This window comes from Lycium barbarum, chromosome 4 (genome assembly GCF_019175385.1).
Source record: "Lycium barbarum isolate Lr01 chromosome 4, ASM1917538v2, whole genome shotgun sequence".
NCBI classification, from domain to species: Eukaryota; Viridiplantae; Streptophyta; class Magnoliopsida; order Solanales; family Solanaceae; genus Lycium; species Lycium barbarum.
This window is the reverse complement of record NC_083340.1, coordinates 134,174,336-134,191,135: the sequence shown is the minus strand read 5'-3', so window position 1 is coordinate 134,191,135 and position 16,800 is coordinate 134,174,336. Positions and strand designations below refer to the sequence as shown.

At 35.8% G+C, this 16,800-nt stretch overlaps 1 protein-coding gene, 1 long non-coding RNA gene and 1 pseudogene across 2 annotated transcripts; all 3 read right to left on the bottom strand.

The window, feature by feature from the left end:
- Positions 1-1,719: 1,719 nt before the first annotated feature.
- LOC132636573 (uncharacterized) lies at positions 1,720-3,631 on the bottom strand. The gene is made up of 2 exons (XR_009581314.1): positions 2,901-3,631; positions 1,720-2,415 (listed from the first exon to the last, which is right to left on the bottom strand). It is a non-coding gene; the product is annotated as an uncharacterized LOC132636573 (long non-coding RNA).
- A 2,118-nt stretch (positions 3,632-5,749) lies between these two features.
- Positions 5,750-6,334, bottom strand: LOC132637817 (protein MAINTENANCE OF MERISTEMS-like). Its single transcript, XM_060354848.1, has one exon. The coding sequence runs from the start codon at positions 6,332-6,334 to the stop codon at positions 5,750-5,752; it is 585 nt and encodes a 194-aa protein (XP_060210831.1).
- A 3,688-nt stretch (positions 6,335-10,022) lies between these two features.
- Positions 10,023-11,456, bottom strand: LOC132638626 (acetyl-CoA-benzylalcohol acetyltransferase-like; annotated as a pseudogene).
- Positions 11,457-16,800: the final 5,344 nt, after the last annotated feature.

Sequence of the window (16,800 nt, the reverse complement as noted above, 5' to 3'; positions counted from 1 at the left end):
AAATATAAGATTTGAAATCTTAAATATGAAATATGTTACATGTTACAATAAGTAATAATATAAGATATATCACCTGTTACAATAAGTAATAATTGACTGGGAAATGAAATCTTTTTCTTTTTACAGGGACAAGTCAAATCCATTTTTTTTAAGAATCTTGTCAAATGTGCCATCGCTGTGATGTCAATTTCGTTTCCATAGTTTTTTGCTGGAGTATTAGATATATACTAAGGAAAAAAGGGAAACAGCAGTTTGACATATTTCTTCTTTAAATGTATGGAAAAATGATTGATTATTGGAAACGCACAAACATAAAAGTGCATTCTAGAGGGACAGAACAGTTGCACTTTTTTTTTGGATAAGTAATTAACATTGTATTTCTTCTATAAACTATGAAAGAATTAATTGATCACAGTAAATAGTGAAAAAACATAAAATGTCATCTTGGAATATATTCCTGTGAAATGAAAAATGCCAAAATTTGAAAAAGAAGCATGTGACATGAGTATTGAATATCAATCTGTCCAGTGAAGAAGACGAGTGGCGAGCCATCATCTTCAGCGGGAGGCAGTGACAGATCTAGAATTTCCACTCAGGATGTTCGGAAAAACAACTGGATCACTCGACCTAGTCTTTTGCATTTGTTCAGGATGTTCAAAAGTTAATATATATACATGAACATAGAAAATTTATCCTAAATATACACTGTAATTTTTTGCCCAAGGCGTTCTAGTGAACACCTTGGGCCATGACTAAATCTGCCCCTGGCGGGAGGAAGATGAAAATGTCTAATTTAACAGTGACATCCTACCCAACCCAATTTTTTCTCATTTGATGTTCGGTATCCGCATTGGAGCCCGACTAATTCGGATTTGCTCCGCATAGGGCTCATTCAGGGGAAGCGCTTCCTATCGAAGATTTTTTCATACCCAAAACTCAAACCTGGAACCTATGATTAAGCGAAAAGCAGCCCATCCGCTGCACCACATCATTTGATGATATCATATATACCCAATCATTCAACGCTAGTGTAGCATGTTGTAATACTAGAAAACTCAACTAAAAAGATGTTATGATAGAAAATGAATCCAGGCCTTATAATTTTTATTGTATACGTTATTGCTTTATTCTGGGGTCCGCAACTTAAGTGCGCAATAGGAGTTAATTGTGACGGCTACAGTTAAGTCCTATTGCGCACTAATTTTGTGCACAATAGGTGTTAGTTTTATTTTCCCTACACTTTGTATAATTTCAAAGTTTTTAAATTCACGTTTTTTTCATACTTTGACCAAAGATTAGTCTTGTCTCAAAACTCCGGAATGTCAATATTTTATATAGAACCTGATATTTTTTTTATTTTTTTTTGCGAATGATAATGTAGGTTCAATACATCAAGTATACCTAAACGTTTGGATGATCATTTTAGGGGTTGTAAAGTGGCTCGAAGTAAGTTTTGTTTGGAAACTTGTGATTGTTAGGTTTAAGTGTTTCATTTTATAAGATTTTGATTTAAACATTTTATTATTTAGTCAAGACATTACTTTATTTCAAATATGTCGAGATTTTTTTCATAATTTATTTAGGACGTCTCACGAGTGTCACGATCCAAACCAGAGGGCTGTGACTGAAGCCGAAACCCTACCCGGCTAAGTGTCATTCTATCGTTCTTTCTTTACTTACCATATCTCATGAGCCCTCAAGCTATAGGCGACGCCTCCGTCATACTAAATCAAGAAAGCCTTTTAATAAAACTTTTATAAACAAGGGAAACCTTAAATAAAAACTCATTTAAGTAATGCATGTAATCACATCAGCCTACATGGCCGCTTTGAACCACTATAGACATCTCGATGTACTATACACAGGACGCTGTCTGCAAAGTCTCTAAGAATACATAACTGAACACATAAGTCGGACCAAGGCCCCAACATACCCGTAATCTGCTATACATAAACAAAACTGACTCGGTAATGCTCCCGAATGAAGTACAGCTCACCAATCCAAGCTGATACTCTACAGTCCTCATCTGTATAACTTTCCTGTCAAACAATCTGGGACTGCGGGCATGAACGCAACGTCTCCAGGCAAAAGGATATCAGTACGAAATAATGTACCGAGTATGTAAGATGGAAATAAAACAGTATACATCACAATTTAAATAGTAAGAAGAGTAACAAACTCTATCTGTACCTGTGACCGTCACTGAGAATCATGAATATGCAAATAACTTTCAAAACACACATACACACACACACAAATATATATATATATATATAAAATGCAACCTTTACCCTGCTCGTGGCCCCTTCGGGCATAATAGCATATCGGCCCCGTCGGGCAACCCCTTCGGGTATCATAATCATCGTGGCTGATCAGGTGGTGTGCGTACATAACGCCATAGCCCTTTTCATTTCCCTACAAAATCATGTGATACATATGTGTGTGTCTATATATATATATATATATATATATGCAAATGAATATGCGACTCATAAAACTCGAAAACTCCCTTCGGAGCAACTCTTACTCGTATTAGGAACTTCTTTCTATAACCATTCGTCTCTTTCGAGACTTAACATTAACATGAAGTTCATGAACAAGGAATTCTTATGAACGTTCCCTTCGGGACATGAAGATATCGTATGGACATACAAACTTATGGCTATCCTCTTCGGGACTTGAGAGGTAACATGTAAACGTGCATAGATTATAGAACTAGGAAGGTGCCCCTTCGGGACTTAGAATCAAAACAATTGTGAACTTAAGATAACAACATGGAGTATCAACGAATAATCATTTCTCATCTTCTAAGAGTGGAAATTGTTATGGAACATGTTTAACTATACTTTGTTTCCGTATGAATCATGCCAAAAGAACGAAGAAAGGTTTGCCTTACATACCTTATCGACTTTAACACTCAATGTCGGCTTCCCGAACCTGCGAGTCCATGATCAACACATATATACATAGATTCGTCCCAATTATACTTGTCACACCTTTACAATCTCATCTTAAGCTAACAAGACATCTATCAGAAATCGGGCAGCATTTCCCCTACATATCTTACTCCATCCAAACTCCAATTCAATCCCAAAACATCAACAATAATATCAACATCATCAAAATACCACATCTATTCTAACACTATTATCAAGCAATCAAAGAGCGACGAGCTCCCGATACTATGTGCAATGGTGTACTCCACACCCGACCTCCTTTTAACAACAACCAAGCTCTACACGAGCTACCAAACCCCGCCAATCTCCATACCATAAGAAAACAACCCAAAACCTACTTATATACAATTACTACAACTTGAACTCACGGCTTCCGATCACTGACCCGTGAGTTCTTAATAAATATATACCTTGGATGCTTGTATGAGCTCGTAGAAAATCATAGACGACGAATCGAACTTGAGTTGCCTTCGAAAGAATTATCCTCAAAGTGAAAACAATGGTTGCTACCTAACGTTTTGGTAACTCCAAAGTACGTTTTCTCTAAAGTGAAAATGTTATTGGATATTTTCTTTTTGTTACTTCAAAAATGAATTTTTCCAAAAGTGAACATTTTGCTGCATAAGTTTTTTGTTAAACTCTATAACGGGAAGGTCCTCTATAAATAGAAAGAAATGTGCAGCCCCTCTTTTTGTATTAAGAAGTAAAGTAAATGAATATAAAAGGTTAAAAGAATACTCACCCTCACGCACCCCCCCGCCATCCTTTACACGTGTAAGCCCCTGGGTACTACTCTTAATACCTATCACCCAAAACATGCCACACAACACCCTATGCATGAAATTAAATGCACTTGTTGCCATTTGTCCATACACACGTAGACCATGTCCACGTAATAATTATGTAACAGCCCCGACTAATTTCTTGATCTCAATTCACTTAGATATTGCACAAAACATAATTTATCAAAATTCTAATTTTTCCAACCTATTATGAAGGGTACAATTTTTTTTTGTCCTACTAACTCTCAAAACGGTAAAAAGATAACCTTCTAATGAGAAATAATTTCTATTCTTATCATCAAATAAAATCTCATTTATAAACCTCCTCATGGCATTTATATAATTTAAATCGTATTCGAAAAGTTGTTATTCTCCTCATGGCATTTATATAATTTAAATTGTATCCGAAAAGTTGTAATAACATAACTAGCTAAAATCATGTTTATCAAATATTTACAAAAATTGTTCCACTTAAAAGGAAATACCATATCAAGGCTACATATAATGGTTTTGAAATTCGTCGAACTTATGAGGTCCTAAATTTATAACCTCGTGTATGATCGTAATCCCTTTCAATTCATATGGTTTTACTACGACGCATCCTAACCTTAAGGTACGGGATGTTACAACGAGTTATTAATAAACGATAATAAAGACTAAAATAACTAATTATCATTAAGAAAATAATATCAAAAAGAATATTGTATTAACATAAAATGTACAATTTATTTACATATACACAATCTCTAATGGGTTCCACATGTGAAAACCTTTAGAGTAACCTTAGGTCCCATAAGTGGGAGCCTCTAGAGTAGCCTTAGGCCTAAATCGATCCCCACCACCCCCACCACCCTCACCATCATCTCCATCCCTCTTATTTCTCTTAATAATAGAATGCTCTATGTCATGATTATCCTTCCTTCCCTTCCTTCCTTGCACCCTTGACCATAATATGCTTCTTCTTGGGTTTACGTGCGCTATGTACGGTCAGAATCTAATCAACATGGGAGATGGGTCCATCTCATCGGGAGACAGGTCCACAGGCGCAGAAGGATGAACATGAAATAATATATACACAATTAGTATTAATTTTAATTTAGATTTAATTAATACATTATCTTATAGTAAAAAATCAAACTTGTGTATCGACGGGTTCCTGAGAGGGTTGATGAGAGGGCTCCTGAGCTTGCTCCTCAGTGATCTCCCGAGTGGGCCCCGGAGCCGGAGCTGTAGTTGGATCCTAAGCAATGAAAAATTATATAATAACCAATATAAGTATTTTAATTTGTCCACCCACGGCTAGTGTCCCCATCCTATGATCCCAACGCTAGATCTGCTCCTGTATAAAGCCAAGTATGCAGGAGTGACGGTCGCATGCTCGTCCCGCATATAGTGGTCGTGCTCCCAAAGAACTGGCTCAACTATATCTTGTACATGCCCGAATTGTCGTAAGAAGCAGTGGAGCACGTGATCCTCAACGATATCCATGTGTATCAACGGACACTGCGACCTCCACATGGGCTCACCAGCCCTACAAAATGTCTGCAACTGATTCAAAATCTAATCATACGGTCTCCATATATAAAACTGTAAAAAAAAAAAATGAATTAGTAAACAATAAAAGACAAAAATAGTAAAAAAAAAAGAGAAGAAAATAATGTAAAATAAAAAAAACTTACCATGTCCGTCATCATACGATCTAGCTGATCCCTGAACGGAAGAAGTCTGTGGTGCGTATCCACATCTCGGATTATGCTTCCTGTCTATCTTCGCGCGTAGGGCATGCCGTCAGTAATGACGTCAGGATGAGGGTGCGCAACTACGGGTTGAAAAGGCCTCATCCTAGACCACACCCATATCTGAAAGGGTCATTAATTTTTTTTCTTATTAGTCGTCGTTTCAAAAAGCTATATTTAGAATAAAATTACGCACACTTAAATATATTACCACGAGAAGTGCATGAAATCCAGAGACATCCTTCTTATCGCCCATAGACGCACGACATAATGCTCAATACAGGTAAGCCAGAACAGCAACGCCCCAGCTATAACATCCCAACTCACCCAGATCCTCCAGAAATAACAAATACTTTAAGCTCACATGGGAACCCGATATGTTCGGGAACAAGATGCTTCCAAATATGATGAGTAAGTACAGATGGGCACGACTATCGACATCCACCTGAGGTGTGCCGTCTGTAATAGGATGCTCGATGTCTAAGAGGCGCAAGTGAGTACAGAGGGCAACCATTGACATCCGAGTCTGTCCATGTATCTCACCCTCCTGAGGCACGCAACCAGTGAGCCTAGTCAACTCCTCCCGATATGACGACGGCGGCGGCTGAGGCTCCTCAATATATAACGGGCGTCCATCTACCTGTAGTCCGTACATGACCTCCACATCCTGAAGCTTGATAGTGGCCTCACCAATGCGGAGATGAAATGTGTGGGTCTCCGGTCGCCATCGCTCAACCATGACCATCACAAGAGCCCTATCATGTTGTACCTGACCAGCAGCGATGCAATTGTAGATACCGACCAATAAAGTATATCTAAGATGCGAGGATGTGGGGGTCGAGCCCCCAAAAGATTCCATGCACGTTCCACCCTACAGGGACGGAACAACGTACTGGAATCTATCACCTCATCCCATAATAGCTGGGACCTATGAGTAGCCTATAGATGAAATACTAATGGATCCAAGGGCCCCGGATGAAGGTTGGGATCCATGGAGGTGTCGTATCTATATTAATAATTTTTAATTAATCATTAACATGTAATATTAATTATGTATTCCTTTATTATCGAAAAATCATGCTAACTAACTAATCTTTAACGAAAAATTATGTTAACTATCTAAATTTGCGAATTAATAATTTTTAATTAATTATTATACCAACTACAATTAACTAAATAATATTATATTAAGCATATTTTTAGTCCTAAACTAAGGATGTTCAATCCTAAACTAAAGGTTAACTATTTCAAATTAATAATTGATAATTAATTATTATGCTAACTACAATTAACTAACTAATATTTTTAATCCTAAACTAAGGATGTTCAATCCTAAACTACAGATTAACTATTTCTAATTAATTATTCTACTAACTACAATTAACTAACTAATATTATATTAATAATATTTTTAATCCTAAACTAATGAAGTTTAATCCTAAACTAAGGATGTTCAATTTCTAATTAATAATTATAATTAATTATTATACTAACTAAAATTAACTAACAAATATAATATTAAGGATTAACTATTTCTAATTAACAATTGATAGTTAATTAGATAACTAATTAGCACATTAACACATAAAATTAGATAACAAATTAGCACATAAAAATAGATAACTAATTAGAAAATTAAATTAGATAACTTATCAGCACATTAATAATTAACATGGATTAAATAAATTAACAAATAAAGATATTATTAGGAGATTAGTATATTTTCTTATAATTAAACAATTAAAAAATCTTTAACAAATAATAAAAAATTAACAAATCATTAACAATTAACTAATCAGATAATTAACAAATAAAATATTAAAAAATGGGGTTGGCAGTGCGCGGACAGTCCCTATTGCGCATAAAAAAAATACTAAACATTAATGATACTTAGGATAATAATATACTTAACAATGTAATTAGAAAATTCATAGTAAAATACCTAGATTAAAATAAATTTATTTTTGAGTTTTTGAAATCGAGTTCTAAGGCGCTTTATTCCGCAATCCAAGTTTCGAAACTTGTTCCTTGACTTGAATATACCGAGAATATTGACTTCGGGTTAAAAAATAACACGAAAATGACACTTTTGGAACGTGGGACCTTGAGTTTTGGGTGTTAATGGCGTAAATCGTTTTTAAAAAAAGGTGGGGGGACCGATGGTGGGGAAGAGATGATAGGCCACTTTATTAAACCCCCATTGTGCACAAAATTAGTGCGCAATAGGACTTAACAGTGACCGTCACAGTTAACTCCTATTGCGCACTAATTTTGTGCGCAAAAGGCACTTTTGTATTTTTTTTTGGGTTATTTTGGATCAAATTCCACTTTTGGGATCATTTAAGTTGCGGACTCCTTTATTCTGAGACGAGAGTCTATCGGAAACAACCTTTCTACCTTCCAAGGTAAGGGTAAGGTCTGCGTACACTTTACCCTCCCAGACCCCGCTTATAAAATTGTACTGAGTATGTTGTTGTAATTTTTATGATATACGTGGCTAGTATCTATTAGAGTGTATATTAGATGTTACTGGAGCCGATCCCCCCCTCCCTGCATCGTCTTTCTTCACTCTGTGCTGTTTTAGTTTTTCTTCTGGTTAAATTGGTGAACCGATGTGAAATATCTCTTCTAATTTCTTGTTTTCATTTCTATTTCTTACTAGGAAGCTTTTGCTAAATCTTCTACTCCTTATGTCTCAATTTATGTGATATAAAAAATAATTATACATATATATATTTAGAAATAATTTAACTTGAAACTTCTCTTTTTACCCTTAATGAAATGATTTACAATCACACAATATCTATGACTTGTTTTAAACCACAATTTTTGAAAATCTTTCTTTTTTTTCTAAGTTTCGTGCCTAATCAAACTATATCACATAAATTGAGACGGAGGGAGTACTAGAAATCACTTTATAATGAAGACTGTTGGGTGTGTGAACAAAGTACCACATTGGTAGCTGCAAAGATAAAAAAGTTACTTATAAGGTGTTGGATACTCTTAATGGCGTGAGGCCTTTTTGAAAAATTATGCGGGCTTGGTCCAAAGCGGACAATATCACAACATGTTAAGAGTATCTTTGGACTGTTTAGCCCAACAACTCGTATCAGAGTCAATAGTTTGGCTGGACGAGTATGAAGATGGCAGAGTGTGGCGTGGGGCTCGAGTTAGTGCCTTTGCCCGTCTATGGGCCTGTTTATGATCTTTACCCATAGCCTTGAAGACGCATACACTGCCTTTGAGCTTCGGTGACCGTAAATACTTTGACGATGTGGGTAGCGCACGAACATGTTGAATCTCTTGATCAAACACGTGAGTTTTGGAATTCTAAATTAGTTTAAGCTTTGCTCTTCCAAATTTCAACAGACTGAGGAGTTAAGTTGCTTATGGCTGGATCTTGTAGACTATCGTGTGATGTCCATTTCTCAATCAGGAAATGACGCGGGGGTGCCAAAAGAAAGGGGGCCTTTCGTACGGATTGGAGTACGAAGATAATTATTCAGCACACAAAAAATCTAGTGGATGGGGTTCCATATTCTGGAAGTCAGAAACAGGAAAGACAGGAAGGGATAGGTATGACAACCAACCCGCACAGTCGGTTAAGGCAAGGGACTGACTTCTTTCTTAACAAGGATCCAGAGAGAATCAAGATTGGCTTAGTCGGATGTTGCCAGGCAATTGCCTTTTTTCCACAAGAGATTGCTATATTTTTTCACCTTGAGGCTGAGAGGTTAACTCCTTCCAGTCTCAACCGCCTTTGCTAATTAAAGCGAGAGTGCATCCAAAAATTCGAGAAGAGTGCTACTAGAGTCCCAAAACCCAGGAAATTAAGCCAATGATCGACTGTCCCTGCCCATTCTAACGGGGCATTCTATTCCTTCAAGTCCCACAACTCTAAATGTGCCTATTCCGAATCTCCAAAACTGTTCTATCTTGAATTTTTATTCCCGCTTAATAAATTCTAAAAAATGACCTTAACTTGAAAAAATACGCTAGGAAGAACCTTTGTTCCCTATCATACATAAGTTCTAGCTTTTGTCTACAAGACAAAATTTGTGGTCAATTTAGCAGGTTCACTGTCTTAAAATATCCCAAGCTTCTGCTTTATAGGCAAAATCTAGAACTTATGCCTGATGAGAAGTAAAAGCTTTGCCTCTGTTGCCAATCAGGCATAAGTTCTACCTTTTGCCCGTAAGACAAACCTTATGATCAATTAATCAGATTCACTGTGTTGAAATATCCTGACCTTATGCCTTATATGCAAAATTAATTTAGGCATAATACATAAATAGGCCCTTAAACTTGGCTTCAGCTGGCATGTATGCTCTTCAACTTTGAGTGTGCACAAGTAGGCACCTCAACTTGTATAAAGTTGAACAAGTAAACACAATGCTGATGTGGCATTGACGTGACCCTCCAATATTTATGTGCCACGTTAGTGCCATGTCAGCATTTGTATTTACTTGTTTAATTTTATACAAGTTGAGGTGCCTACTTGTGCACATCTAAAGTTGGAGGACATACTTGCCAGTTAAGGCCCAACTTATGCCAGATGGGCAACATAAATCTAAACGAAGGGAATACAAAATGAAAGGACGAAGAAATTAATTAAAGCCTAAAATTTAGCAAAATCCATGGTATCTTGGTCACGGACAAAGGAGTTCATGTACGTTTCGTGCAAATCCACTTGCACTGCAATGCCAGTCTCACCTTCTGTATCATACAACCAAAAGATTTGGCTATGCCTTGAGCCAAAGTGCATTAAACTTGGTTTTCCCCAACCAAAATCAGCTTTCTGCATGGGAAACCTGCACAAACTTGAGCATGTAAAATTCACAACTTCGCTATTGCCTCCCCATTCTAATCCCGCATAACTATCCTTGTATAAGTTGACAACCACAGAAACTATCTCATCTGGAGTAGCATTGACACAACTACTAGTAGTCTCTTGAACTGAGTCTCTTATCAGTTTTACAATGTGATGCAACGACTCCATCTTTGTCTCGTCATCATGTTCAAATCTTATAGGAATTTCAATGATAAAATTTCCAAAAGAGTTCGTAGCATGAGGAAAAGCTGCAACCTTACCGCGCAAGTTAAATGGAAAGGTCATTATAGAGCGTTTCAAATGCGGATTTCCAGCTCCAGCTGCACGGATTAGAGACCTCCATAAGTGTTGTTATCATCTCAACGCGTCAAGGTTTGAAACTCAAAGCTTCCGTATCAAATTTCTTTCTGAGCTTTGATATTGCAGCTTAGTCGAATACAAATTTCCTTGCAATCAACTTAGATTTTGTACGTTTGCCTTCGTCAACAGGATCATCAAGAATGGCGGTTAAATCTTTGGCTGGGAGAAGAGTTCCCAAATTGAAGCTCATGAAGTTAATCTCCTTACAAGGAGTCCCAAATTTACACACTTTGACCCATTCGTAAATGAATGTGAAAGCTGTGAATCCGTCCATAGCAGGATGTGCAGTGCTAATAGATAGAGCTAGGCCAACACATTCGAACGTTGTGACTTGCACAACCATAAGTGGTGTGACGAATATATTCGTGTCGTCCACTTCCATAGTGCCATGAGGCCAAAATGGTAATATGCTAGGTCAAGGTCTTTGTGTGCTCGCTCGAGGAAATCGTCAAGATGACGATTGACCGTTGCTTTTATATAAGTTACACCTTGGTCGAGTCACAGAATTGAGGATTTATCTTCTGTGAATCGACCAGCTAAAGGGTAAACATGGGTTAAAACCCTTGACAAGGATTCTTCGAGCTCATCATTTTTCGCGTTTTTATTACAATGAGGATAGGAAAGAACAAGAGGCATGTGTGCTTTATCAGCCACTTGATCAAAGAAAGATAACTTGTAATCTTGAAGGTGGTCCGGCGTTGGTGATGATGGTTTTATGAGGCTTTTGGACAAGATTTTAACTTGCATTTGATCCTTCATGTTTGATGTACTCAAGTTGTGGTAAGGGAAACACAATAAAGGCACTTCACTAATACAACTGACAAGGTTATGCTTTCCCTTTATATAGGGATAATTCTGCTAATTTTTAAGGCAAGTGGATGTCACGTAAATAAATGGAGTCCGCAACTTAAATGACCCAAAAAGTGGGTTTGTGGACCAAAATAACAGCTAAAAAAAGTGACAAAAGTATCTTTTGCACTAATTTAGCGCAATAGGACTAAACTGTAACATTCACAGTTAAGTCCCATTGCGCAAAAGGTATTATTTTCATTTTCAGAGCACTTAGCCATTTTCAAAGTTTTGAAATTTCACGTTTTTTTTTCATACTTTGACTAAAGATTAGTCATGTTTCAAAACACCGAAATATCAATATTTTATATAGAACTTGATATCTTTTTCTGCGAACAATAATATAGGCTCAATACATCAAGTATACCTAAACATTTGGATCATCGTTTTATGGATTGTAAGGTGCTCCGAAGTAAGTTTTGTTTGTTTGGAAACTTGTTACCGTTAGGTTTAAGTGTTTTATTTTATAGGGATTTGATTTAAGTGTTTTATTATTTAGTCAAGGCATTACATTACTACTATATATAAGGGACAACCCAAAGACTTTTGTAGTCCTCACAAAAGTTTCCAATAAAAATTCAAAATTTTCAATTAATTACTTTTAGGTCCTAAATTTATTTTTTAATGTTAAAATTTATTTTTTGTTCTTATGGTCTACTTTTCAAAAGCTATCGAATCTCCTATCTTATTTCCCATGTTTTTTTGAGTTTTCAATCCGGTGTTCGGTACCCGCATAACAGCCCGACTAATCTGGATTCGTGTTACGTATGGCTCATTCAGGGGAAGCGCTCTCTTCCAAGAATCTTTTTCATACCCAGGCTCGAATCCAAGAACCCTGGTTAAGGGAGGAGCAACCCCATCCGCTGCACTTTATTTTTCCTGTTACTTTCTTCTCTCGATCTTATCTATTAACCTAAGAAATAGTCAATTATTCGCTAGATATTCTTGCTTCTTGTTGCTCTCTCGTTTTGTCCTTTTTAATTTGTTACTTATTATAAATTTTTACATGTAAGCATTTCATTTACTTTATATTTGTATTGTGAAATTAGAGCATTTCTGAAATTTTTTTTACTCACATGTAGGCATTTCTTTTACGTTATATTTATACTTTAATGAACTCGTATGTGCTTAAAAAGATTTGTACTGAAATAATTTTCAGATAGGTTTAAAATTATTAAATGATGCCGATACATTGAAATGAAAACAGTGTTATCAGTCAAGATCCGGTTATGTTTAAAATTTCTTGTTTGCTTAACTAAAATTAATCTTTTAAATACAAAATAAGTTTGAAGTAGGGCAGAATTAGAGTGTTAGTTATAGATTTGGTCGGATTTGGTAGCGCTTTGGTTCAAATTTTGTATTTGTCTTAAAAGTTCATTAAATATGTATAGATTATTAATTTTGAACTAAATATCTTTAAAAATTAGGATTCAGAACTCATAAACCAAATTCTTTGTAGCTGATTTGAGGTAAATAATTTCATCAAAATGAAAATTAAGATATTAAAGTAGAGAAATGAAAGTTTTGCTTTTATATATTGAAAATATATTTATTTGAAATTTAATTATTACTAACATAAATTATATATATATATATTTTTTAAATATCTACTTTTATATCGTGAGTTTGGGCCTGGGCCTTAGGAAACTAGTTATTAAGGATATGTCGATATTTTTGCCGAGTTTTTTTTTTTGGCCGTTTATAATTCAAGACAATTCGAATTCATCAAGAATAATTAAAATATATTGATAATTAAAGGAAATTCCAATACGTCAAGAAGGATTAAAATACATTCATAATTCAAGACAATCTTCAACCACGAGAGGCTCTTCCGCTATGAGATGTTATTCCACTATGAGATGTACTTACACCATCACAGACCTGTTGGTTACACAAACGCTTATCATGGCCAAACTCCTTACACGTCGAGCACTTTCGAGAGTATGTCCTATCTGGTATATCCATTTGATTGGGAATTCAAGTTCGTGCGTTAACATGCATTTTACGAATATACTCCTTGTCAGCAATCATTGAAAATGGATTGTTTGGCCAATAAGATTGATCACCTAGTGGGTAGAGACCTACGACATATGCTTTAAGATAACTTTCGACGTTGTATTCGGATGCCACATAAGTGGATACCGTTTTTCCCATTGCTTCGAAACACTTGATGGCATGATAACACGACATGTGGTATGATTGCCACTTCCCACAACTATACGTTCTCATTCTCTCTTAAACGGTATGAAGGTTTCTTTCCCGTCATTTGTAATAACTTGTCCGGACTTCATACACACGTTCAGCATAGTTATACTCTTCCATCCCGTGTAGCTCACATTTGTGCAGGTTTTGGCATCAATTTCCCATTATCTGCTAATATGGCTTTGGCATGTCCTGTTCTAGTGGCAAACCGCTCCGCATCTTGCTTGAAAGTCATTCTCACCATTGCAGTAACGACCAGTCCCCGAGCAGATTTTAGCAAACCATTGAATGACTCCGAGCTGTTTGTTGTTAGCATCCCCCATCTCCTACCTCCATCCGCATGTAATGTCCATTTCTCAACCTCGATATCCTTCAACCAATTTTATGTTATTGGATTCACTGCCTTGATCATCTCCATCCGCATAAGTTTTTTTTTTCTTGATGCTCTGTTGCAGCCACCCACATCAATTTGTTTAGTGTGCTGTTTCTAAATTTTCTTTGGAAATATGTCTTTATGTGCCTTAAACAAAAGCGATGGTAAGCAAAGGGAGGCTGCCACTCCGTCACATTAAACATATTGCTTAATATGCCTTGATGTCGATCATCTAGCACGCATATGCCCATAGGATCCTTAATAACATATCGCCTCAAATATGTCAAAAACATCCCCCATGTCTCGTTGCTATCGTTAGCGGTGATGGCGAAAGCAAGAGGGAATATCGACCTATTGGCATCCATCTTTAATGAAATCAGTAGCTTGATGTCATATACCCCTCTACACATGCATGTCATCTATGGATATGATTGGCCATCAATGAGCAAAACCATCAATGCATGGTTTGAATGTCCAAAACACAAAATTGAAAATATTCCGACAACGAGCTTCCGCTCTACAACAGTACCAGGATTGAATTTCTGTAGATATGCCATATACCTCGGCAACTGCTGGAAAGAGCCCTCCCATGTACCATAAATCATCTCAAAAGCACGACTATGCCCGAGATATCCCTTTCTCTTGCTTATCGTTTTATGATATGTTTCCTTAAAGTTTCTAATGCAATCTTTGATGGGATACATGGAAAAGTTTAAACAAACAACATTTAGCAATGACATGATAATTTAATTAATGTCAAAATTATAATGAACTTGGTCGGATAGCGTACCTTGGGGTTTCGGTAACGTGAACAAGTAACACTTGAGCAATCATATTTGTATCTAGATTAAAATGATCTGCTTGATTCTCTCCCATATCACAAGTGTGACTTAGGTAGAATTTTGTGATAATCCACAGACTATCATGCTTAACAATACCACAAATCATCCATTGACAACCTTGATACCGTCGTCTGCAAACTAGTCTCAATAGCTTTCGGGTTGAATCATCAACCCTAAACTCCATCACTCTCTGGTAGCTATAAATTTTGACGGCCATTTGCAATGCCTTTTTGGATTCGAACATCATGCCTTTTGCAAGGTGAACAACATTATTTACAAGATCGACCGGTTTCTTCCACATTTTATAGCGAAGGCAAGACGACCTTGAAGAGTGTCAAGATATGGAATCACGTCAAAATGCCACTGAATAGGGCTTTCGGCCATCGGTTCTTGTTGGTGAGTTGGGCTTCCCATCATCGGTTCTTGCCGGTTTAGCCAAATTTGCATCATTTCTACTAATTGTAGTTCCTACATATGAGGATTAACATCAACCTCATCATCATCATCATCGACTCCTCTGCATTCGATATATCATCGCTATCACTCAATGATGTTTCTATATAATTAGGATAATCATCACCATATAGTAAAGGCCTCTTCCTACATGAAAAATAAGAAACATATTTTAAATACCAAAATCAAAATATATATGAATTATTTAATATCAAGGTGATGAACCTACCGATAGTGTTCAATATTGTCAGGGTTTGAAGAAAGATCAACTGCACTAAAATCAACATTTGGTGCCATTGGCTAGTTTTGTGTGTAATTTTCATTATAGAGACAGTTCAAGTACGGTAAATACTAAACATCAAAAAAAATTTATTATTTAATTTATAAAAATTATACCTATCGAAAATAATCAGTTGCACTGAACTGAGGGGATTGACCAAAATTACTCATATTAGGTGTATAACTCCTAAAAAGACACAAAAAAGCATTACTATTACCATACGTATAATAAAATAAATGTTTAATGCATATGCGGCCCCCTAAACCCACTTTTTGGGTCAATTAAGTTGCGGACTCTAAATAAATGCACCACCAGGACAAGTTATTTCGTCTTTTTGGAGATAGAATTTTGAGCATTTGGCTCTCTCCATTACTCTTTCTTTACATTTGCTCAAGTGCATACTTAGATATTTGACACTTGTCTATTTTAGATTTTAAAGGCTTAAATTAAATTAACTTGAGCAAACATATTAAGTACAGTTAACGCTTACTTTGGAAAATCACTCTCCAAAAAAATCTGAACTTCCAATTTAGGAATCCATTAATACCATTATATTCAATCATACTTTCTATCATTATACTCAATCACATTTTTTACATCCAGATATAATATTCATCTCAATAAATGAGAATATTTTGTAGGTAAAGAGTAGTTATATACTTATTTGCCTTTTAACCAAAAAATTATATTATCTCCTACTATATTCTTTCTTGCAATCTATCTCTGTAATTTAAAATTACAGCATGGTTATTTCAGGGGCATTTACTAATTTTAGATATTTAATTGACCAAAAGTTATTTTGAATGTAAATAACAAATGATAGGTGGAAGCAGAATAATCAAAATCGTTTATATAGAGGAGAGGAAGAGAAGTTGATACGTTTAGCTAATATTGGGTGCATAGTTCAATCTCATTAAATAATATTGTATTTTGAATATAAACGACATAAAATGAAAGAACTGATAATAAATAAATAAATGAATAAATAAATAAATAAAATAAAAGCTAACGGTTTCCAAAATTCGAGGGGTTAGGAATTTTCTTACCAAAGTTAGGAGTTCAATCCTAAAGAAAAAGAAGAAGAAGAGAAATGTGCTCTTTTTCTAGCCTAAATATTGTTATCGACCAAATAACA